General features: G+C 43.0%; 1 protein-coding gene across 3 annotated transcripts in view; it reads left to right on the top strand.

The window, feature by feature from the left end:
• The window catches only part of wdr45b (WD repeat domain 45B), an 84,881-nt gene that overhangs the window by 6,420 nt on the left and 52,906 nt on the right, over positions 1-25,555 (top strand). Inside the window, exons 2-5 of one of the 3 annotated variants that reach the window (XM_072483135.1) lie at positions 11,403-11,477; positions 12,703-12,804; positions 22,287-22,374; positions 25,394-25,488. In XM_072483135.1, the coding sequence (XP_072339236.1) occupies positions 11,403-11,477; positions 12,703-12,804; positions 22,287-22,374; positions 25,394-25,488 (360 nt within the window). Of the gene's footprint in view, positions 1-11,402; positions 11,499-12,702; positions 12,805-22,286; positions 22,375-25,393; positions 25,489-25,555 lie in introns of all 3 variants that reach the window. The other 2 variants (XM_072483134.1, XM_072483136.1) reach the window with 2 other exon arrangements.

Raw genomic sequence — 25,555 nt, 5'->3', positions numbered from 1 at the left:
CTCTGCGGTGGTCTCACCTACCAATACTATCATGACAGATGCATCTTCTGCATTCAGGTTGAAGATGAAGTCAAGTATATTTTCCGTCTTGGTTCCCTAACCACCTGCTGCAGACCCAGTCCAGCAGCTATGTTCTTTCGGACACTCCCAGTTTGGTCTGTACTGGTGCAACCGAGCCATTCTTTGTGGTGGACATTAAGTCCCCAGCCACCCTTGGCACCCTTCTGGTTCTTCCAAGTGATGTTCAACATGGAGGAGGACTGATTCAGTATGTGGTAATCAGCAGGTCCAGGTTTGACTTGATGCCAGGAGACTTCACAGGGTTCAGAGTCTATGTTGAGGATGTCCAGACAACTCCTTTCCCAGACAACTCCTTTCCAACTGTACCACTGTGCTGCCACCTTTGCTGGGTCTGTCCTGGCAGTGGCACAGTGCATACATACTCTTTGGTGGTGTTGTCCAGGACGATATCTACAAGATATGATCCCGTGAGCTCGACTAGTCTGTGACACAGCTCTCCCGTCTGTAAGTCAGCTCTCCCAAATTTAGCGCAAGCTACCAGATGTCAGTAAGGGGAATTTTGCAGGGTTAACGGGGCTGAGTTTGCCATTAGCACTTATGCTGTCTTGGTTGATGCCGTGTGATTTGTCCAGTTTATTTCCTTTTAGGCTTTCAAGTGGTTTGATACAACTGAGACAGACCCTTTGTCGCCCATCACAAATTGCCCTTGCATGGAGTGGTTTGCTTGGCCATTTCAGAGGGTAGTTGATAGTCAACAGCATTGTTGTGGGCCTGAAGTTACATGTCGGATAGACCAGAGGACGATAATGAACCAGATGGATTTTTACAACAATTAATGAGAGTTCTCATGGTCCCCATTAGTGAGACCAGCTTAGGATTTATTAATTGAATCTCAATTCCACCAGTTTTCTAATGGGATTTCAACCCATGCCCACAGCACATTAGCTTGGACCTACTGGATTATTAGTTCAGTGACATTACCGCTACGCCACTATCTCCCTAGTTTGAATGATTAAACCTAAACGATATAAAACCTCTAGTTTCAAATCTTATCCATGTCCCATTCACTTTTTCAAAGGAAATAGCAGGGCATCAATTCAAACTGCCCTCACTTCCTTTAAAATGTCAGCACGGTTGTTTATTATATGTGATTGAATCTTGGATTTGCCATTGTAATTGATTGTCTCTTGACCATCTCTTGGACAGCTCAATTCCCTAAAGGCATCCATTGTAATCTGTGTATAGAAATTTCTTGTGTTCATCTGCTTGCCTTTCAGATTCCAAATGTTTCCCAGTTTTGTGTTAAAGGGGTGCATTCAGCTATTATAAAAGGAAATATTTTAATACAAAATGCTGTTTTAAGTTGCTTTTTTGCTTTACAGACAGCTGCACACCAGCAGTGTTCTAGTGGTATCACAAATGGGAAATGCTGTTTTTGAGTGTTCCTATTCTCAGTGCCACATGTTCGGTGATATGTATACAAATAAAATCAGTTGCGGGATTGTTTTAAATAACAGCGGATCAGAATTATAAAGTGTTCGAGCAACAGGCAACAGGGGCAGCACGGTAGCCTTGTGGATAGCACAATTGCTTCACCGCTCCAGGGTCCCAGGTTCGATTCTGGCTTGGGTCACTGTCTGTGCGGAGTCTGCACATCCTCCCCGTGTGTGCGTGAGTTTCCTCCGGGTGCTCCCGTTTCCTCCCACAGTCCAAAGATGTGCAGGTTAGGTGAATTGACCATGATAAATTGCCCTTAGTGTCCAAAATTGCCCTTAGTGTTGGATGGGGTTACTGGGTTATGGGGATAGGGTGGAGGTGTTGACCTTGGGTGGGGTGCTCTTTCCAAGAGCCGGTGCAGACTCGATGGGCCGAATGGCCTCCTTCTGCACTGTAAATTCTATGATAATACACCAGTAACAATGTTCTGACAGGATTTAGGATTGAGATCATTTTAATAAATGTATCCTTATCTATGTATCCCTTAGTCATGCACTTGCTGTGCGTGCCAATGTTTTTTTTTAACATTACCTGTACAAAAAGGCGACTCACTGCTGTAGGGTTTGAATTTTCACATGTAGTTGAAGTCTGTCCTTTAAAAAATAGGCTGGCTGCAGACCACAGTGCTTTTTGCTGCAGAGTTGAATCCAGTGCAAATGTAAAACAAAACTAAATCTCCCTTTGTTCATCTTGCTATTACTTGCTTCCAACAGTGGGAGGGGCAACAACTTGAAATTGCTAAAGACCTGTACCATTGTAATATGTCCACGGTACATACAATTGTTTACATGTGAAGGTTCTAAGAAACAACAGTGAGTTATGCCACTAACTGCTGTACCTTAATTAGCACTATCCCTCTGATGGGCTTACCTAAACTAATTTTTTTTTAAAATGGTGTTGAGTGCTGAGTCTGTGATTGTAATTAATGGTGATCATCAGTTTTCTGGTTTTATACCCTGTTTCCACACCAATGTTACATGGAAGGAAAAATAATGGTGCACATGGCCTCTTAGCAGCATAATTAAAGGACATCTCGCACTTCATTTAAATACATTGCTAAAATGTGTTTGCTGATTGGGGCAGTCGTTTGTGGAATTGCAGCATTGCATTAATAAGGGAAATCTATTCTAATTTCTTCTTTGTAAAGAAAGAAGTTGACCCATTGCTGAGATTCTTGCAGGTGATTTATCATTCCGCTATCTGCTTAAACTGCTGTATTTGCCATCTGTGAATTGTTGTTGTTGTTCCATTGCAATTATCTGATCACATTTTTGGTTAACTCATTTTGAACATTTTACACATTACCAATTATCTTGTCATTTTAAAAGCAAACTATACGTGATGATCTTGAATCTATAAATGGGCTTTAAGCTGAATATGAGGGCCGAGAATGCAGGATTGGAGAGGTGGAAGTGAAAAGGCAACATGATGGAAATGTAGATTTTTATTAAAATGTGTGTAACAATTGACCACTCAAGGGGATAAATCAATCTAAAACATTTGCATTTCGTAATTCTCAAACCAAGACTCTGTCCTGAGGATATGGATGCATGCAATTTACAACAAAAACTTTATATGAAATCCATTGTTTGTTTTCTTTTTTGAATGAGCATCACTTTACCAACTTGATCAGCATGCAGTCCAGGGAAACCAAAGTATGAGGGAATTGAAATTCTAATCATGTAAGCAGCCCTGTAAAAGGAACGCGAGTGTGGAAAGACAACAGGGGACCCATCTAAAGGAATCTTTGAATTGCTGTTCCAGTGAGAAACGATATTCCTATCTGGGGAGGTTGTTCTTCTCCTCTCGCTCTCTCTTCTCCTCATCTCTCTCTCTCTCTCTCTCTCTTCCCCCCCCCCCCCCCCCCCACCCCACACACAAATGTTTTCCACTTGCATGAGTCTGTCAGAGGTGACAGATTGTAAGTATCACAGCCAGAAAAACAAATAAATTCATTGATCAGCAAGGGCCTACCATCGCTGGAAAATGCCAGGTATTTATGGCCAGTCACTCACTACAAAGGTTCTGACACACAGTAACTTGGAACAATTGATAACTAATTACAACAATGCAAATTTTTTTTGAGCTATCCAGTATACATTTTCCAAAGTATTGATGTTCTTGTATTTTTAAAAATTTTAATAACTCATTGAATTTTTCAAAGACATTTCTTTTACTCAATCAGAATTGTAAAATATTATTTGTATATGGAGGAATTAAAAGTACAATAGTCTGTTGATGTGTCAAATCCGGTTCGCTGCTGTGCTCACTTGCATATTTTGACTAATTTTCCCCAAACATTGTGTGGATTTGCCACAGGATATCCAGGTTTTCACTCATTTGTTCCTCACTGTCTCTGGGACACCTGCGCCTTTACAATTCTCCCAAATCTCCATGCTCCACTGATTCTGGACTTTTGGACATCTCCAATTTTCACTGCTCCCCAGTAGGCAGCTAAAGGCTCTGAAATTCTTTCCTTAAACCTTTCCGCCTCTTTCCTTGTAAGCACTCTTTTAAACCGACCTTTGACTAAACGGTTAGTCACCTGTCCTGATGTCTCATTATGTGGCTCAATGTCGAATTGATTTGTTTACCCCCTTGTGAAAGGCCTTGAGAAATTTTGCTTCATTAAAGGTGCTTCATAAATGCAAGTTGTTTAAAACTATTTAGTAGCATTAAACAGCAAAAATATTTTCTCTGGTTGGGAAATAAAATGAAAAACCAAAAGCCATTTCGCAGTGAAATCAGTAAGCACTTCTTTTATCCAGTGTTAAAGAACTCTGGAGCTCTTACCCAAAATCCTGTAGATGTAGAAATTAAAATTTTCTGGATTGATAGTTTTTATTAGGTTAAAAACAAAAGGATTATGAATCAATGTCAGTGGGCCGCAAGATTAAAAGCAGGCTTGTTCACTAACCATGAATCCATAAATAAGGTTAAATAAATGCTGATTATTTCATAACGACCCATAGAAAATATTTAATCAGTTATATGTGAATAGAACTACGATCAACTTTGAACGGTTAAAAACAAAAGACACATTTATACTTTGGATGCAGAGGGAGTGCACGGCTCCCACAGTCAATGTTCTGTGCAATCGGCGTGCACCTCACTGTACTTTTCCTTGCTTAACGTGAGTATCACTTCAATCATGCTGATAGGAAAAAACTATGCGCACGGAACCAGCACAATGTCACAACCCTGCGCGTGAAAATATCTCGTGGGCTGACCTGATGGGCCGTATATGCCCCAGGGCTGCAGGTTGCCGACTACTGGGTTAGACTATTGAAATTTCTTGCTCTGGCTGGTGGGGCCAAATGGTGGCCTCCTGTAATTTTTCTGTTGTGAAGATCAATGATTGAACGGTAGAACTCATGGGACCCACTCTTGTTTCTATATTCCCAAGTGCAGGGAACTATGTAATGTCTGAGCAAGGAAGTTTTAGGTTATTTACACAAGTGGTCTGCACAAATAAGAAACATTACATAAAGCAACCTCTATGCATAATGTATGTGCCAATTTCAGATGATTTAAGAATGTGTAATATTTAGTGGCATTTTATTTGCTTCCCTCTTCCAATTGCATTCTGTTATGTAATATATATTCTTGAATTATTACATTGTTAGCTGTTCACCATGAGTGCTTTTATGTAGTTCTAAGATAACGAAGAGTTCAAGCACATATTAAACACATTGATATAGTTCCATATGGTTCTTACTTTTGAGAGATTAAGTTGGAGGTTATTTTGAATTCTTTTTGTTTCAACTGTAGGGTTAATTGGGCTGTTTCATTAAATACAGAAAATATTTTGTGATTACTAGCCATGTACGTTAAATTAAATTCTCTGACATGCATAAACTAGTCAGCAAAAATAATTGAGAAACAATTGTGCGTGGCAGATGCTGCCTGGGGAAAACTATAAACTATGCAGGCAATGTAGTAACTGTTTTTGGAAGTTGCTGTTTATTGTAATAGGAAAGTTGTTTCAAAATTGAGCTTTCTTTCAAATCTTAGCAAGTAATTAGTATATAAAAATTAAAACCCCAACCTTTGTGGAAGATCTTGCCATTTCCTTTGCAGAGCCCTCAATTTTGAGTCTGTTTGAATTAGCAAGGGGCTACTTTGGAAAAACTTGACTGCAGGAACCCATCTGCAGTGCTACTTGGCATCTTTGGGAGTTGGTAAACATTAGTCAATGGCAGTCAATTTACGAGCTTGGAATGTGTAGTGCAGACCTCAATATGTATTCATTCATGGAGCTGCTTGTTCACTAGAGAAGTGAATAATAGTATGTTTTAATCTGGGGGGTGGTAATGGGAGAGTAAGGGAAGAAGAATGCTTATCTTCAGCTTGTTAAGATATCTAACTACATATTTTTTAATCAGCAGTGAAATAATATTCTTATTTTTCATTTGATAGAATGGTTATGCAGGTTTTCAGAGTGGTCCAGTTTCATTTTGAGTTTGTATGTGAGACACTGACTTATCGTACTGCACAAACAGATAGGACAACACTGATGTTTTGAGTGCTGGCCTTAGAACATAGAACATTACAGCGCAGTACAGGCCCTTCGGCCCTCGATGTTGCGCCGACCTGTGAAACCACTCTAAAGCCCATCTACACTCTTCCCTTATCGTCCATAATAGAACATAGAACATTACATTGATTTACTAATATATTCATTCTTGGGGTGTGGGCCTTGTTGCAAAGGCCAGCATATATTTTAGTGCATGGTGGTTATGGGCTGCTTTCTGCAGTTCCTACAATGCTGTTGGGTAGCAATTTTGATCCACTGTGAAGAAATGGCCATATGCTTCCAAGTTAGGATGGCATATGGCTTGGAAAGAAACTTGGAGATGAGTATTCCTATGCACCTGCTGCCCTTTTTTTTTATCTAGGTGGTGAATACAGTATGCTAAATTGGAAGTGCAAGTAAATCCTGGAAGAATACAGTCATCAGTGTGCTGGAAAAGAGGTGTGTGAGGGAACCTGAACAGGACTGGAACAAAATGTTCCATGTATCCCACGAAAAAGCTGGCACAGACAGGGTTTCCATAAGCAACAAGATATTTTGACGGAAGTGAGTTGTCCAAGGTGAAGTTTCATAGAATTTACAGTGTAGAAGGAGGCCATTCGGCTCATCGAGTCTGCACCGGCTCTTGGAAAGAGCACCCTACCCAAGGTCAACACCTCCACCCTATCCCCATAACCCAGTAACCCCCCCCCCCAAACAGTAAGGGTAATTTTGGACACTAAGGGCAATTTATCATGGCCAATCCACCTAACCTGCACATCTTTGGACTGTGGGAGGAAACCAGAGCACCCGGAGGAAACCCACGCACACACGGGGAGGATGTGCATACTCTGCAGACAGTGACCCAAGCCAGAATCGAACCTGGGACCCTGGAGCTGTGAAGCAATTGTGCTATCCACAATGCTACCGTGCTGCCCCCTTCAGTGCCAGAACAAGTTCAATGGGTGGTCATTGACAGAGCAGCTGAAATTGGTTGGACCTAGGACACTACCCTAAGGAACACCTGCAGTGATGTCCTAGAACAATCACAACCATCTTCCTTTATGCTAGGTATGACTCTAACCAGTGAAGAGTTTTCCCCCTGGTTCCCATTGACTCCAGTTTTGCTAGGGCTCCTTGACATCACACGCGGTCAAATGCGGCCTTAGTATCACGAGCAGTCACTCCCACAGCACCCTAGAGTTCAGCTCTTTTGTCCATGTTTGAACCAAGACTAATGTGGTCAAGAGCCAAGTGCTAGATTCCTAAACTGAGGGTCAGTGAGCAGGCTATTGTGAAGCAGGGTCCATTTGATTGAGCTGTTGACAGCCCCTGATGTTTGAGAATAGACCGATGGGGCAGTAATTGGCCAGGTTGGATTTGTCCTGTCTTTTTGTGTACACGACAATACTGGACAATTTTCCACATTGCCAGGTAGGTGCCAGTGTTGTAGCTCTACTGGAACAGTTTGGATAGGGGCGTGGCAAGTTGTGGAGCACAAGCCTTCAAGACTATTGCCAGAATATTGTCAGGGCCCATAGCCTTTACAGTATCCAGTGTCTTCAGACATTTCTTGATGTCGATGTGGCTGAAGACTGGCATCTGAGATGCTGGGGACCTCTGAAGAAGGCCGAGATGGATCATCCACTCGACACTTCTGGCTGAAGGTTTTTACAAATGCTTCATTCAGCCTTCTCTTTTACGCTGGTATGCTGGGTTCCCCCATCTTCAGGATGAGAATATTTGATGAGCCTCATTTTCCACTTGTTTAATTATCCACCAATTTTCACGGCTGGATGGGTGTATCATGATTGTAGAGCTTAGATCTGATCCATTGGTTATGTGATCACTCTGGTCTGTCTTAGCATGCTGCTTATGTTGTTTGGCATTGTGGTTTCAGCAGGTTGACACATTTTAGGTATGCATGCTGCTGCTCCTGCACTCTTCATTGAACCAGGGTTGATCCCCTGGCTTGGTGGTAATGGTAGAGTGGGAGATATGCCAGATCATGAAGTTACAGATTGTGGTTGAATACCATTTTTCTGATGGTGGCCCACAACACCTCATGGTTGCCCAGTTGTGAGTTGCTAGATCTGTTCTTAGCCTATCCCATCTAACACTGAGGTAGTGGCACATGACAATGGAGGGTGTTCTCAATGTGGTTTGTCACCACAAAGACTTTGCGGTGGTCACTCCTACTGATACTGCCATGGACAGGTGCATCTGTAGCAGACAGATTGGTGAGGATGTCGAGTATGTTCTTCCCCAGCTGTTTGCACTCGTGATTGAGCCATTGGCCATCGCATTAAGAAGTTAGGGGGTATGGAAAGGGATAGTGCGGGGGGGGGAGGGGGGGGTGGATAGAGCATAGGGTGTCCTTCTATGCCGATGACTTGTTCTTATACGTGTCAGAACCAAGTGTGTCAATAGGGGGAATACTGGAGCTGCTTCGGGTGTTTGGGTCTTTCTTAGGGTACAAATTAAATCTAGACAAGAGTGAGTATTTTGTGGTGTCTCGGGCGGTTGGGGGGGGGTGCGGGGGGGGGGGGGGGCTGCCATTCCATAAGGCAGGGACTCACTTTAGATACCTGGGCGTGCAGGTTGTTCAAGATTGGGGGGGTGGGAGGCGGTTTCCATAGGTACAACATTTCTAGTTTGGTGGGGAGGGTGAAAGCTCATCTGGCAAGGTGGGATGGTCTCCTCTGTCACTGGCGGGTCAGGTACAGGCGGTGAAAATGGATGTGCTGCCGCGATTCCTGTTTATTTTTCAATGCCTGCCGATTTTCCTGCCAAAGGCATTTTTTAGAGGGATTGAAAGGATGATTGTCATTCACATGGGGAGGGAAGGTGTCCAGAATTAAAAAGGTGCTACTACAGAGAGGAAGGCAGGCAGGGGGTTTGGGTCTTCCGAACCTGATGTAGTATTACTGGGCGACGAATGTGGAGAAGGTACGGAGCTGGGTCAGAGGGGTTGACTCCCAATGGGTCAGAATGGAGGAGAGTTTGGGTAGGGGGTTGGGATTGAAGGCGTTAGCGACAGCGCCGCTCTGAACGGCCCCAGGGAGATACTCGGTGTCCGGTAGTAATAGCTTCGTTGGGGATTTCGAGGCAGTTTCAACAGCACTTCGGGTTGGGGGCAGGGTCAAGGGAAATGCCGATTCGGGGGAACCATAGATTTGAGACCGAGAAGTGGGATGGAAAATTTCGGAGATTGGAGGAGAAAGGAATTAGGACACTAAAAGATTTGTTTCTTGGGGGTCATTTTGCGGGATTGAAGGAGCTGGGAGCGAAGTATGGGCTGGAGCAGGGGGAAATATTTAGATACATGCAGGTTCCAGACTTTGCCAGAAAGGAGATACAGAGCTTCCCACTAGAGCTGGCTTCAACATTGCTGGAGGAGGTGCTGACGACGGGGGGACTGGAGAAGGGGGTATTTTCGGCAGTTTACAGGGCTGTTCTGGAGGAGGAGAAGGGATCAAGGTAAAGTGGGAGGAAGAGTTGGGAGAGGGTATGGAGGAGGGGTTCGGTTGTGAGATGCTCCGGAGGGTGAACGCCTCCATTTCATGTGCAAGATTGGGGCTGATACAGCTGAAGGTGGTGTATAGAGCGCACCTTATGAGGGAGAGGATGAGCTGGCTCCTTGAGGGGGTAGAAAATGTATGTGAACCTTGCCGGGGGGGGGGCGGCTGCAGAGGTCACGTGCTGCAGACTCCGTCTAGCAGCTATATCTTTTAGGACGCAACCAGCTTGGTCAGTCGTGGTGTTACTGAACCCCTCTTGATGATGGGCATTGAAATCTCCACCTCGAGTAAATTCTGTGCCCTTGCCACCAAACGGTGTTCAACATGGAGGAGTACTGACTCATTAGCTGAGAGGGGGCAGTATGTGATGATCAGAAAGAGATTTCCTTGCCCATTCTTGATCTAGTGCCAGTAGATTTGGGGTCCGGAGTTGATATGGTCTCCCAGGGCAACTCCCTCCCGATTGTGTCTCCACCTTTGCTGGACATACCTAGCAGTGGTGATGTTGATGTCTGGCACATTACCTGTAAGATTCTAAGTATGACTGTGTCAGCCTGTTGCTTGACTAGTCTGAGAGAGTACTCCTAAATTTGGCTCAAACCCCCACAATTTGGTGAGGACAATCTTTCAGTGTTAATAGGGCTGGACTTGCCATTGTCATTTCTGGTGCTGAGGTTAATGCCGGGTAGTCCATCCGGTTTCATTCCTTTTTTGCAGACTTCATAGCAGTTGGATATAACTGGGTGTCTTGCTCAGCCTTTAACGACATCTCTTTGGGCCTGAGGTCACATGCAGGCCAGACCACGTAAGGACGGCAGATTTCCTTTCATGAAGGACATGTAACCAGATGGGGTTTTGCAACAATCAGCAATGGTCGCCACTAGATTTTCCATTCCAGGTTTTTTATTGAATGCAAATTCTACCATCTGCTAGTCCAGCGACAGTACCGCTGCACCACTGCTTCCCCTATCTCAATTAGATCATTTTAAATCTTGGATATTCAAGTGAGCAAAATGAAACTGACTCTTAATTTAACCTTCTTATCCCCACACAAGGTGGAGAGTGTCTTTGGTTTAGTGGTAGGATTCTTGCCTTTGAGTTAGTGTATGGTTTAAACTCTGCTGTAAATGACCAGACTCTGAAATCTAGGTTGATGTCCAGTGGGGCGTTCTTGTTTGGTGGGCTGAGGTCTCCAGTTTACCTTCTATGAACTGTTGGGATGAATCAACTGCCAGTCGTGGTCATTGAGCAAGTCTCAGAATGCTAATTAGCGTGAGAAGAATGGAAGAAAATTGAAATGGGGAGCAGACCAGAGCGCAGTACTGGTTTTGGAAGTTAATGATGCAACCTCCTAACTAGCATAACCCACCTCGGATTGGCATTCTGAGACCAGTGCTAATCTGAACCCAGAGTCGTGGAGGTTGTACTTTTTTAAAACCACCTGTTGCCCTTAATATTCTTCACTGGCAGCATTGTGGAGTGTTCTGTGGCAAGACTTAAAAAAACATTTCATTAGTACAAAAATGTGCTATCCTTAAAACATCTACAATATTTTACCTTCTCTTTTTAATTATAGATTCCCCCTGTAGGTTGTCAGATTGTTTTGATTAAGGGCTCGGTTTACTGATAAATGCAAGGCTGAAGGTTCTCTGGTGGTTGTTTCTGGAAAGCTATTTAATTCACTTCATGAACTAATTCAGATTCAAAGCTGTGTCTTGACCATTTTGTTTTCATTACTGAGGTGAAATATCACTCTTATTGGCTTGTAAAAATTAGATTTTAATTTAAAAGTTCCTTCTGAACGCTCAGGGTTGCGAGAAGATTCTCAATGCTTTGTTTCTTGTCTGCAGGTTGTTTTGCATGTGGAATGGAAAATGGATTCCGAGTCTATAACACTGATCCACTGAAGGAGAAGGAAAAACAAGGTGAGGCGTATCGCCAGTCAGGTAATGCAGATTTGTCATTACTATTGATTTTACAACAATTACAAATGTTGAGTTTAAGATCATTTTGTAGTAAATATGATGTTGCCTTTTTTGATTTCTGTCTCCAGGGTCTAAATTATTAGTGAGAGAAGTTATTTTAAAAAAAATACTGAGTTTGATAAATGATGTGAAACATTTTAGCAAGAGCTTTTGGAAAATAATGTTCAAGCTGAGGGACAAGCTTGGGTGTTTTGAGTGGCTTCTCTTGACTGCACTGGCCGAAGCAAAGTATTTGTCTCAGCCAGTGCCCTCTCTCTCTCTCTCTCTCTCTCTCTCTCTCTCTCCCCCCTTTCTCCTCTTCCTCTCTCTTTTCCCCCCCCCAACCCCACACACACACACACCCTCGATCAGGTTTCCAACACCCTTGTGTAGGCCAACCATGCAATTTTCTTGCTGGTGGAGCAATGATAAGGTAGTACATTACTCCATTGTTAGCTGCCCCGTTTTGAAGACCTATTCAACCAAGCCCTGCAAATGGTCATAAATCATGGCCTAGTACAATTTGGATTGAAGCACGATACTGCTCTCTTGACTGCCAACATATTGACACTTTAAAAAAAAATTAATTGACATGCAAGGATACTTTTTAAGCAACGCGGAGGTTTAAAAGGCCAATTTACCATTTCATTTTCCGTGACAGCTTTTTGAGTATAACCAGAAGTTCTTTGGAACTTATGTAGAAGTACATTTTGACTGTCTTCAAGTATAAGATGATGGGGTTGCGTGTTAGAGTTCACTCGAAGCCTGAGTTGCTATGACAGCATGTTATAGTTTGGAGTGATGGACAGCGGTGGTTGAGGCTGCAATGTTCTTTCCTTCACATGGCTGACCAGGAAACACTCCCACTTAAATCCTGGGGTGGGACTCAAATCCAGAGCTCTGGCTTGGAGGCAGGGACACTTCTCACTACACCACCAGACCTCCATTTGGTATATGATAAATAGGTGTAAAGATTATAGTTCGGCTGCCAGGCATTTCTGTTCCAAATGCAATAAACCAGTGAGCAAAAGCATGATAGATCTTTGGCGTAGCAATGTGCTGGGAAGATTGCATTGTATTTCTTTCTTTACTTTATGCTAAACCCATTTGGCCATTTCTCAGTTAAATCTGTCCGTTGTGCATCATTCTATATTTGAGCAACTATGATTTTTTTTTTCTTTTACAGAATTTATGGAAGGAGGAGTTGGTCATGTTGAAATGCTTTTTCGATGTAATTACTTAGCTTTGGTTGGAGGTGGTAAAAAACCCAAGTATCCTCCCAATAAAGGTATAGCTTGGTCAGTAGAAATGTGATATTTTTAGGATTAATCCTCTTGAAGGCAATGCCGTTTACCATCTGTGACATAGTGAAAAAATATTAGAAGGGTGGTTTGTGACTTGAATTAAAATGCAACTTAATTTTAGTACAATGGTGTAGTGGCTATCCTGCTGGACTAGTGACCCTGAGTTATAGTCCAATCATTCAAATTGTAACGTTGATATTCTGGAACCAGAGAAAATTACCTTAAACGTTGCTAGATTTACGTTAAAACCCAACAGTTTCATTATTCCCCTCACTTGAGGACTATAATCCCACACTAGCTGTTAATGCACACAAGTTTCTTTAAGCCAATGATTCAAGAAGATCATCTCTCTGCAGGACAATTAGAAATGGACTAAATGCAGTCTTGCCAGTGTCACCCACGTATTGTGATTGTGAAAAAAAAATATTGTTTGTACTTTATGTTCTGGTCTCAGTCGTGTTGCACTATTATCTGGAATTTATCTTTTGGTTCACCATATCTTAGTGTTTAGTCAGATTAATTTTGCTATATCAAGACAATTTCTGTGATGGGGAAAGCAGACCCCTTGTTGCTCATTTGTGTAGCTCGAACACCCCTTTAAAAATGAGGTGTAAAATTTGACGCCATGACATGTTTGCATGTTCTGACCTTTTGTATAACTGAATCCGAGCAGGTGATTTGAGATTATTTTTCGCTATCTTTCCACAGGTAGCATTTGGAAGAGAGTTGCATTTTAAATGTAGAGATTTTAAAAATGTTTTTGTTTTTAAATAAAAAGGAAAGTCGCCATAGTTCCAGATGACCATAGGCTGCTTTCCTCTTTGAGGGGGAGAGTTAACTGGTGGTGATTTAACCTGGGGATCACTAGAGTTCCAGCGAGCGAGGGACAAGATTGAGAAGGCCTTGGATATCCTCCATGGATATCCTCAGCTGGTACAGGAATTGAACCCGTGCTCTTAGTCTTGCTCTGCATCACGAACCAACTGTCCAGCCAAATGAGCTAAACCGGTTTTTAAATTAAGCACTAATGAAAGCTGGTTAAAATATAAATGCGCTAGACATGGAAGTTATTTGTCAAAATTCCAAAGTATGAATGATCCTGGCTTGGTTATCAATTAACATCATCTAACTCGTCGTTTGAAAGTCACTGGTCTTCAATGATGGCCCAATAATGTGGGGAGACATACTGTATTATTTTATGTTGTTTTGCAAAGGCAAGTGGCACTGATTTCAGATGTGAGTCGTCTCGAACTTGCTTTGTTCACTTTCTGTGAATCGAAGAGTAGGCCATTTAGCCCCTTGAGCCTAATTCCACACAGTTTAGTATCTTTGGATTAGAAAAAAAAACAATATTCAAAACTTAAAAACAGCATCAATTTTCATTGATGGGAGAGACTTCCAATCTTCAGCCATTCCTTTTGTGTAGAATTGTTTCCCAATTTTGTTCCTGAGAGGTATGGTTCTAATTTTTAAGGTTGACCCCAAGAGGAAATAGAGTAGATGGAGAGAGAAACGAGCTGTTCCTCTTAATAATTGTAAACTTTTGTTAGATCACTCATTGACCATCTAAATTCCAGGGAATACAGCCCTAGTTTGTATAATAGGACCTCATATTGTATCCTTTTGAGTCCAGGTATCACTGGTAAATCTATGCTGCACTGACCAATACATCCTTCCTTGGGTGTGGTGTCCAGAATTGAATTCTCCAGCTGTGGCCTAACCAGTGCCTTGTATAACTGAAGCAAGACTTCTTCCTCCTTGTATTGTGGTCCTCTATATACAAAAGCCAGTATTCCATTAGTCCAAAAATGTGCAGGTTAGGTGGATTGGCCATTCAAAAAATGCCCCTTAGTGTCCATGGGTGTGCAGGATAGAGTGGGATGGATGGGGGAGTGGACATGTGTAGTATTGGTCCTTTTATACCGTTTAGTCCACTGTGTCGTCATTCCTTTCATTTATCAACATTTCTTTGTGATAAGTTTCCATTTACACTGCTTATATTGCTGTTTATCTTTGTGTCATCTGCAAACTTGGATGTGGCCTATGAATTGCGAGTAAATGCATCGAATAGTTGACTCTCCAACACAGATTCTTGTGGGACACCACTTGTTCCATCTTGCTAGATTACCTGCCCTTTGTCCTACTCTGTCTCCTGTATACCCTAACCAGATTTGTTTTCAATTCCATGGACTTCAGTTTTAGTTAACACTATCTTATGTGGAGCATTATCAAATGCCTCTTGTAGGCCGATATAAAAATATCTGTAGACCTTCTCCGGTTCAGTATTTAAGTCTCCTCGGCAAATGATTCTGTTGGGCTCATCAGGCATGACCTACCTTTCATAAATCCAAGCTGACCTTCTCTGAACTGTTGACAATTGTTGTGGTGTGGGAATTTCGTGACAACAGGTGTTAGATTAACAAATCTGTAATTCCATTGTTTTCCCCTCAATTATTTTTAAACATAGTTTGGGCACAATTTTCCAATCAAAGTTCATGAACTGAGAAAACTTTTGATATTATAATTAGGACATCAGCGTAGTCACTTTTTAAAGTCCAGGTACAGAAATTATCTGGCCTTGATGATTTGTCACTCTCTCATGCCAATATTTTATTTTATAATATTTTCTTGGTCTAAAGTTGCAAACCTTTGGAGCAAAGCATGCGGGAACATGTGCAGAAAACAGTACTATCCAGGTCAGAACCCATAATGTGGGGATCCTTTTGTTAAGCGTTCATTCCATTGTTGAACATTTGGCACACCCCTAAATGAAAAATACCGTGTCCACTTACAGGAGTGACTCGTTCCACTTTACTCCAAAGAATATCAATTACCCTAAACTTGGAACAGCTAATGGGAGCTACCTGAGATTTTAACTGTGAACTTGAGATGTTCTTTGATTGTTGAAATTGGTAATTGCTTTAGGTCTTTGGGGAAGCAACATCAATATCTACGTTATTATTTAGCTGGTATTCTTTTTTTTAAAACACTCACTAAGGTTATTCAAAATAATTAAACTATCTTCAATAATGTACACAAAGATGTCTATTATAATTGAATTTTTGCAATGCGGTATGACTCAGGTTTGCACTGAGTGCTGAATTTGGTGCATTTGAGTGTTATAGTGAGAGTTTGGTGACCTGAGGGAGTATAAGGGTTCATTTTTATCTAAAGTCTAGTCTTTTATTTAGTGAATTAACTTAAAAGTTGCTGTTTGTTTTAGAAGAAGGTGAATTTTCAATCAGCTTTAAACAAAGGTTCTACTTGTAGGTACTTGCAGCTGGAGCTTGTTAATTGGATTAGGCCAGTTTTCAGAGGCTAGATTCACAGTATAAAAGTGATCCAGCTAAAGTGCAGACTTTGTTTGCACTGAGTGAATTTGGTGCATTTGAGTGCTATAGTGAGAGTTTGGTGACTGAGGGAGTTAGGTGAGGAGGGAGTAAGGTGCTCCTTTCATTTCCTACATTTCCTCAAAAGAGCGTGAAGGGAGCCGGGAGTTTACAGAGTGCAGCTGACTGGGTTAAGAAAACAAACAGGCAGACAGTGCAGGGATCCCTCGTGGCCGTTCCCCTTCAAAACAAATGTACCGTTTTGGATGCTGTTCGGGGGATGACCTACTGGGGGAAGGCCCTAGCGGCCAGGTCTCTGGCACTGAGTCTGGCTCTGGGGCTCAGAAGGGAAGGGGGTGAATAGAAAAGCAATAGTAATAGGAGATTCAATGGTTAGGGGAATAGATAGGAGATTCTGTGGTCGCGAGCGAGACTCCTGGAAGGTATGTTGCCTCCCGGGTGCCAGGGCCAGGGATGTCTCGGATCGTGTCTTAAGGATCCTTAAGGGGGAGGGGGAGCAGCCAGAAGTCGTGGTGCACATTGGTACCGACGACGTAGGTAGGAACGGGTGTGGAGATAATAAACGAGTTTAGGGAGTTAGGCTGGAAGTTAAAAGCCAGGACAGACAGTTATCATCGCTGGTTTGTTGCCGGTGCCATGTGATAGCGAGGCTAGGCATAGGGAGAGAGTGCAGTTGAACATGTGGCTGCAGGAATGGTGTAAGAGGGAGGGCTTCAGGTATTTGGATAATTGGAGCGCATTCTGGGGAAGGTGGGACCTGTACAGGCAGGACAGGTTGCATCTGAACCAGAGAGGCACCAATATCCTGGGAGGGAGGTTTTCTCGTACTCTTGGGGAGGGTTTAAACTAATTTGGCAGGGGAATGGGAACCGGATTTGTAGTCCAGCAACTAAGGTAGCCGATATTCAGGACGCCAAAGCATGTCGTGAGGCAGTGGGGAAGGGAACACTGACAAAGGAGAGTACTTGCAGGCACGGAAATGGGTTGAAGATGTATACTTCAACTCAAGAAGCATCAGGAATAAGGTGGGTGAACTTAAGGCATGGATCGGTACTTGGGACTACGATGTGGTGGCCATCACGGAAACTTGGATAGAAGAGGGGCAGAAGTGGTTGTTGGAGGCCCCTGGTTATAGATGTTTCACTAAGATTAGGGAGGGTGGTAAAAGAGGTGGGGTGGGGGGGGTGGCATTGTTAATTAGAGATAGTATAACAGCTGCAGAAAGGCAATTCGAGGAGGATCTGCCTACTGAGGTAGTATGTGTTGAAGTCAGAAATAGGAAAGGAGCAGTCACCTTGTTGGAAGTTTTCTATCGGCCCCCCAATAGTAGCAGAGATGTGGAGGAACAGATTTTGGAAAGGTGCAGAAGTCACAGGGTAGTAGTCATGGGTGACTTCAACTTCCCAAATATTGAGTGGAAACTCTTTAGATCAAATAGTTTGGATGGGGTGGACGCCAGGGTGCAGTGTGTCCAGGAAGCTTTTCTAACACAGTATGTAGATTGTCTGACCAGAGGGGAGGCCATATTGGATTTGGTATTTGGTAATGAACCAGGGCAAGTGATAGATTTGTTAGTGGGGGAGCATTTTGGAGATAGTGACCACAATTCTGTGACTTTCACTATAGTAATGGAGAGGGATAGGTGCGTGCAACAGGGCAAGGTTTACAATTGGGGGAAGGGTAAATACGATGTTGTCAGACAAGAATTGAAGTACATAAGTTGGGAACATAGGCTGTCAGGGAAGGACACAAGTGAAATGTGGAACTTGTTCAAGGAACAGGTACTACGTGTCCTTGATATGTATGTCCCTGTCAGGCAGGGAAGAGATGGTCGAGTGAGGGCACTATGGTTGCCAAGAGAGGTTGACTGTCTTGTTAAGAGGAAATAGGAGACTTGTGTAAGGCTGAGAAAACAAGGTTCAGACAGGGCGCTGGAGGGGTACAAGATAGTCAGGCGGGAGCTGATGAAAGGGATTAGGAGAGTGAAGAGAGGGCATGAACAATCTTTGGCGGGTAGGATCATGGAAAACCCCAAGGCCTTTTACACATGTGAGAAAAATGAGAATGACTAGAGCGAGGGTAGGTCCGATCAAGGACCGTAGCGGGAGATTGTGTATTGAGTCTGAAGAGATAGGAGAGGTCTTGAACGAGTACTTTTCTTCAGTATTTACAAATGAGAGAGGCCATATTGTTGGAGAGGACCGTGTGAAACAGACTGGTAAGCTCGAGGAAATACTTGTTAGGAAGGAAGATGGGTTGGGCATTTTGAAAAACTTGAGGATAGGCCAGTCCCCCGGGCCTGACGGGATATATCCAATGGGACGAAAGAGATGAAATTGCAGAGCCAAAGAACAAAGAAATGTACAGCACAGGAACAGGCCCTTCGGCCCTCCAAGCCCGTGCCGACCATACTGCCCGACTAAACTACAATCTTCTACACTTCCTGGGTCCGTATCCTTCTATTCCCATCCTATTCATATATTTGTCAAGATGCCCCTTAAATGTCCCTATCGTCCCTGCCTCCACTACCTCCTCCGGTAGTGAGTTCCAGGCACCCACTACCCTCTGCGTAAAAAACTTGCCTCGTACATCTACTCTAAACTTTGCCCCTCTCACCTTAAACCTATGCCCCCTAGTAATTGACCCCTCTACCCTGGGGAAAAGCCTCTGACTTTCCACTCTGTCTATGCCCCTCATAATTTTGTATACCTCTATCAGGTCGCCCCTCAACCTCCTTCGTTCCAGTGAGAACAAACCGAGTTTATTCAATCGCTCCTCATAGCTTATGCCCTCCATACCAGGCAACATTCTGGTAAATCTCTTCTGCACCCTCTCTAAAGCCTCCACATCCTTCTGGTAGTGTGGCGACCAGAATTGAACACTATACTCCAAGTGTGGCCTAACTAAGGTTCTGTACAGCTGCAACATGACTTGCCAATTCTTATACTCAATGCCCCGGCCAATGAAGGCAAGCATGCCGTATGCCTTCTTGACTACCTTCTCCACCTGTGTAGCCCCTTTCAGTGATCTGTGGACCTGTACTCCTAGATCTCTTTGACTTTCAATACTCTTGAGGGTTCTACCATTCACTGTATATTCCCTACCTGCATTAGCCCTTCCAAAATGCATTACCTCACATTTGTCCAGGTTAAACTCCATCTGCCATCTCTCCGCCCAAGTCTCCAGACAATCTAAATCCTGCTGTATCCTCAGACAGTCCTCATCGCTATCCGCAATTCCACCAACCTTTGTGTCGTCTGCAAACTTACTAATCAGACCAGTTACATTTTCCTCCAAATCATTTATATATACTACAAAGAGCAAAGGTCCCAGCACTGATCCCTGTGGAACACCACTGGTCACAGCCCTCCAATTAGAAAAGCATCCCTCCATTGCTACCCTCTGCCTTCTATGGCCTAGCCAGTTCTGTATCCACCTTGCCAGTTCACCCCTGATCCCGTGTGACTTCACCTTTTGTACTAGTCTACCATGAGGGACCTTGTCAAAGGCCTTACTGAAGTCCATATAGACAACATCTACTGCCCTACCTGCACCTACCTTGGCAATGATCTTTTCGTCCTCACTGTCAACAGGGGTGGTACCAGAGGATTGGAGGGTGGCGAATGTCGTGCCTCTGTTCAAAAAAGGGAATAGGGATAACCCTGGGAATTACAGGCCAGTTAGTCTTACTTTGGTGGTAGGCAAAGTGATGGAAAGGGTACTGAGGGATAGGATTTCTGAGCATCTGGAAAGACACTGCTTGATTAGGTATAGTCAGCACGTATTTGTGAGGGGTAGGTCTTGCCTTACAAGTCCTTTGAATTCTTTGAGGAGGTGACCAAGCATGTGGATGAAGGTAAAGCAGTGGATGTAGTGTACATGGATTTTAGTAAGGCATTTGATAAGGTTCCCCGTGTAGACTTATGCAGAAAGTAAGGAGGCATGGGATAGTGGGAGATTTGGCCAGTTGGATAACGAACTGGCTAACCAATAGAAGTCCGAGTGATGGTGGATGGCAAATATTCAGCCTGGATCCCAGTTACCAGTGGTGTACCGCAGGGATCAGTTCTGGGTCCTCTGCTGTTTGTGATTTTCATTAATTACTTGGATGAGGGAGTTGAAGGGTGGGTCAGTAAATTTGCAGACGATATGAAGATTGGTGGAGTTGTGGATAGTGAGGAGGGCTGTTGTCGGCTGCAAAGAGACATAGATAGGATGCAGAGGTGGACTGAGAAGTGGCAGATGGAGTTTAACCCTGAAAAGTGAGAGGTTGTCCATTTTGGAAGGACAAATATGAATGCGGAATATAGGGTTAACGGTAGAGTTCTTGGCAATGTGGAGGAGCAGAGAGATCTTGGGGTCTATGTTCATACATCTTTGAAAGTTGCCACTCGAGTGGATAGAGCTGTGAAGAAGGTGGTCTAGCGTTCATTAACAGAGGGATTGAATTTAAAAGCCATGAGGTGGTGTTGCAGCTGTACAAAATCTTGGTAAGGCCACATTTGGAGTACTGTGTACAGTTCTGGTCGCCTCATTTTAGGAAGGATGTGGAAGCTTTGGAAAAGGTGCAAAGGAGATTTACCAGGGTGTTGCCTGGAATGGAGTAGATCTTACGAGGAAAGGTTGAGGGTGCTAGGCCTCTTCTCATTAGAACGGAGAAGGATGAGGGGCGACTTGATAGAGGTTTATAAGATGATCAGGGGAATAGATAGAGTAGACAGTCAGAGACTTTTTCCCCGGGTGGAACAAACCATTACAAGGGGACATAAATTTAAGGTGAATGGTGGAAGATATAGGAGGGATATCAGAGGTAGGTTCTTTACCCAGAGAGTAGTGGGGGCATGGAATGCACTGCCTGTTGAAGTAGTTGAGTCGGAAACATTAGGGACCTTCAAGCAGCTATTGGATAGGTACATGGATTAGGGTAGAATGATATAGTGTAGATTAATCTTAAGGGCAGCACGGTAGCATGGTGGATAGCACAATTGCTTCACAGCTCCAGGGTCCCAGGTTCGATTCCGGCTTGAGTCACTGTCTGTGCGGAGTCTGCACATCCTCCCCGTGTCTGCGTGGGTTTCCTCCCGGTACTCTGGTTTCCCCCCACAGTCCAAAGATGTGCAGGTTAGGTGGATTGGCCATGATAAATTGCCCTTAGTGTCCAAAGTTTCCCTTGGTGTTGGGTGGGGTTACTGGGTTGTGGGGATAGGGTGGAGGTGTTGACCTTGGGTAGGGTGCTCTTTCCAAGAGCCGGTGCAGACTCGATGGGCCGAATGGCCTCCTTCTGCACTGTAAATTCTATGATCCATGATTAATCCAGGACAAAGGTTCGGCACAACATCTTTGGCCGAAGGGCCTGTTCTGTGTTGTATTTTTCTGTGTTCTATGACTTGCATGGAGCTGTCATGAAAGTTTTATCTCCAGGTAATAAAATGGTAAATAGGAATGATTGGAGACAATTGCTGTTTTTTTTTAAAAGATTCTTGTTGTGTGGTTTGTTAACTTTAGAAATTTCTAGCCATCTTTAATTTGTCGCACCAAAAGCCACACTGGTAACAAGCTCTAACTAGCCTCCTGGAATCTCAGTGCCAGCAGTGAATGGCGAATGGCTATCTAATTTGGTTGGCATCAGTCCTACTCTGCCATAATTTGCTGTAGGAGTGAATCTAACGATGTCTGCCCTTAGTTAAATAATCTCTGACAGCTAGTCCAGGTTTAATTAATTAAAGCAAAATGCTGCTGGTATTGGAAATCAAATTAAAATACGAGCTGGAAATGCTGGAACTACGCGGAAGATCCAGCAACTGCTAGAGGGAGAAACCAAATTAACGATTCAGGAAGTTGCATCTAATGCTTCCAAGTACAGAGACGGGCACAGGGAAGGAACAAACTAGAGGGAAGGCCTGTGATAAAGTGGTCGGTGCTGTGAGTAAATAACAAAAGAATAATAGTGCAAGGGAAATGGGACCAGTAAAGAAACAAGGTCAATCTAGAGTTTATAGGTGGTCAGCAGTTGCATTTCTTCTATGGTCTTGAGGAAAGGAAGGATAACCATATTTTGTGGAGTAGACTTGACTTCATGTTGAGAGGAAATGATGAAATGCTGTGGTATTTTTCAGTAATGATATGGGATGATTTAAAGAAGAAGACTGTTATTGAAATCGAATTTTCTACTGAAGTCAAAGCAGTTAAACTACGGAGAGACAGGTAACCTTTAGAAATGTAATCATCTCCTTGGAATTTCACTGCTACTTTTTTTATTTTCCCAAATGTACTGCAAACCTAATTCATTGTTTGGTTCAATATTAAAGACAATGCTCCACTTCCTGTCAGCATTTTGCATTTCTTACTTACTCGGTGTCAATTGCGATAAGGAAGGCCATTCTAGTTCATCTTAGTTCATGCTCTTAGACCCCGAGCTTTCCCATTACGGCTTGTGCATTCCCAAAATATACCCTCAATTTTAACTAGACTTGCATTTTCAGCAAGTTCTAGAAGTCTTTTGGAAATTTGGGTATATTACTACATAGGGTTTGCCACAGTGCTCCTGATTATCACTACTTGAAGGACCAATGAAATGAAATGAAATGAAAATCGCTTATTGTCACAAGTAGGCTTCAAATGAAGCTACTGTGAAAAGTCCCTAGTCGCCACATTCCGGCGCCCGTTCGGGGAGGCTGGTACGGGAATTGAACAGTGCTGCTGGCCTGCCTTGGTCTGCTTTAAAAGCCAGCTCTTTAGCCCTGTGCTAAACAGAATCTTTGCCTTTTTTCCATCCAAATTCACTTGTTATTTCATAGGTTGTTACGAATGAAATAACTTCATTGAAGACCTTTATTTATGTATGAACATTATATAGATTTACATAGAATTTACAGCACAGTACTGTATTGGCCCAATTTGGCCTAATTGGTCAGTGTTTTTGTTTAGACTCAACACAAGTCTGCTCCTATTCCTATTAAGAGTCATAGACTTTTACAGCACGGAAATTATAGAATCCCTACAGTGCAGAAGGAAGCCATTCAGCCCATCAAGTCTGCACCGACCCTCTGAAAGAGCACTCCACTCAAGACCACTTCCCCACCCTATTCCAACAACCCCTTAACCTAACTTACACATATTTGAACACTAAAGAGCAATTGATCATTGCCAATCCACCTAACCTGCACATCTTTGGACTCTGGGGGGAAACCGGATGCTCCAGGTGCTCTAATTTCCACCCACAGTCCAGAGATCTGCAGGTTAGGTGGATTGTCCATGCTAAATTGCCCCTTAGTGTCCAAAAGGTTAGGTGGGGTTACTTGGGTTATGGGGATAGGGTGGAGCGTTAGGGTGCTCTTTCCAAGGGCTGGTGCAGATTGATGGGCCCAATGGCCACTTCCATGATTCTATAACTACTTTTTAAAATTTAGAGTAATCAATTATTTTTTTCCAATGAAGGGGTAATTTAGGGTGGCCAATTCACCTAGCCTGCACATCTTTTGAGTTGTGGGGGTTGGACCCAAGCAGATACTGAGAGAATGCGCAAACTCCACACGGGCAGTGACTTCCCGGAGCCTGGATCAAACATGGGTCCTCAGCGCCATGAGGCAGCAGTACTAACCACTGCTCCACCACGGTGCCTGATTCTATAACTATTCTAATCCCATTTTCCAGCACTTGGTGCATTGCCTTGTAAGGTATGCTATTTCATGTGCTCAAAATTGAGGGTTCCTGCCTCTACCACCCTTTCAGGCAGTGAGTTCCAAATTCCAACCACCCTCTGGGTTCATCACACCCCATTGGAATATCCAATTCCTTTCTCTCTCGTGTTTATCTAGCTTCCCGTATTAGCATTTATGCTATTTGTCTCCGCTACCCTTTGTATTAGCAAGTTGCACATTCTTGCCACACTTGGGGGCAAGTTCTTCCTGACTTCCTTAAATCCATTGTAGTTCTTCACTTTTGGCATCCCTACAAGTGGAAACATCTTTACATCTACCCTATCAAACTCTTTCATAGTCTTAGACCTGGTCACAAGGAACACCAGCCTGTTCAATCTTTACTGATGGGTGTAACATCTCCAGTCTGGCATCGTCCTTGTAAGGTTTTTTTTTTTGCATCTTCTCTACATTCATATCCTCATTCTAAAATGGTGGACATAACATATGGAGTACTTTTTGTGACCTAATCAAGGTTTTCTACAAGTTTCACATTATTTCTCTGCTTTTCAACCCCATCTGAATGAAAAATAACGCCATTGATTTGTTTCAATAGCCTTACTAACATTGGTAACGGCTTTTAGTAATGTGTGTATCTGTACCCCAAGGACCCCTTGCTCCTGTAGGCTCTAAGGGCCACTTGCAGTTTGGAAAATGTATTTTCCCATCAAAAATGTTGTTGCTTCCATTGAAATTCATTTGCTAATTGCGCACTCATTCTTGGAAGTTTATCAATGTCTCTTGACTCTTGTCACAGCTATAACCTCTATAGTAATACATTTTTTCAGCTATATCAGGAGTTTACAGATCGTTAAAGATCATATAGAGCCACTGGAAGTATAGGTCTGATTCTCATGCTATGACAGCAGTTAAATTAATATTCTGCATCAGTCACGCTCCTGTGGATCATGCTAATGTTTCAACTGTGCTGTACATATGTCGAATAACATTATTTTTGAGCTAAGGGTATCAAGTAATATGGAGTTAAGTCAGATAAGTGAAGTGAGAAGATCAGCTATGATCATGATTGAATGGTAGAGAAGGCTGCGCACTATTAAAATAGATAGAAATTGAACACAATAGGAAATGTCAAAATAGGTAAGAGTTTGGGTTCAAATGATATGCATCCAAGGGGGCCAAGATGGGAAGGTGCTGCAAGTCCTTTGCCCATAATTTCAATAGCTCAATACAGTATGGGATCCCTTTTTTAGTTGGAGGGTAATTCATAGTTACAATTTTCAAAAAGGGGACAAATCCATGTCAGGCTACAGGCACATCAACCTAGCAACACCGTGAAGACCCTTGAAGTGGTCTGAAGAGATATCCTTTTTGGACACTGGGAAAGAGAAGGGACCATAGGAGATCCTCAACACAAAAGAAGGATGTTTCTTGGATACCTGTGGAAGAGGTTACTTAATTAATCAATGAATGTAATCTGATTGACATTACTTACCTGGACTTGAAATACAACAGAATGTTTTTTTTCTGCCCTGCTATTTACTCTCTTTTTTTTTTTTTTGTTACAGAATTGTAGTAGTTCTGGATTCTATGATTAAAGTCTTTACATTCACTCACAATCCTCACCAGTTGCATGTATTTGAGACATGCTACAACCCCAAAGGTAAGTTAGTGTTTATCGGAGAGTTCGGGGCCAGCGCTTTTCTTGTAATGTTGACATCTATCATCAT

Source organism: Scyliorhinus torazame, chromosome 18 (genome assembly GCF_047496885.1).
Source record: "Scyliorhinus torazame isolate Kashiwa2021f chromosome 18, sScyTor2.1, whole genome shotgun sequence".
NCBI classification, from domain to species: domain Eukaryota; kingdom Metazoa; phylum Chordata; class Chondrichthyes; order Carcharhiniformes; family Scyliorhinidae; genus Scyliorhinus; species Scyliorhinus torazame.
This window is presented reverse-complemented; position numbering and strand designations above follow the sequence as displayed.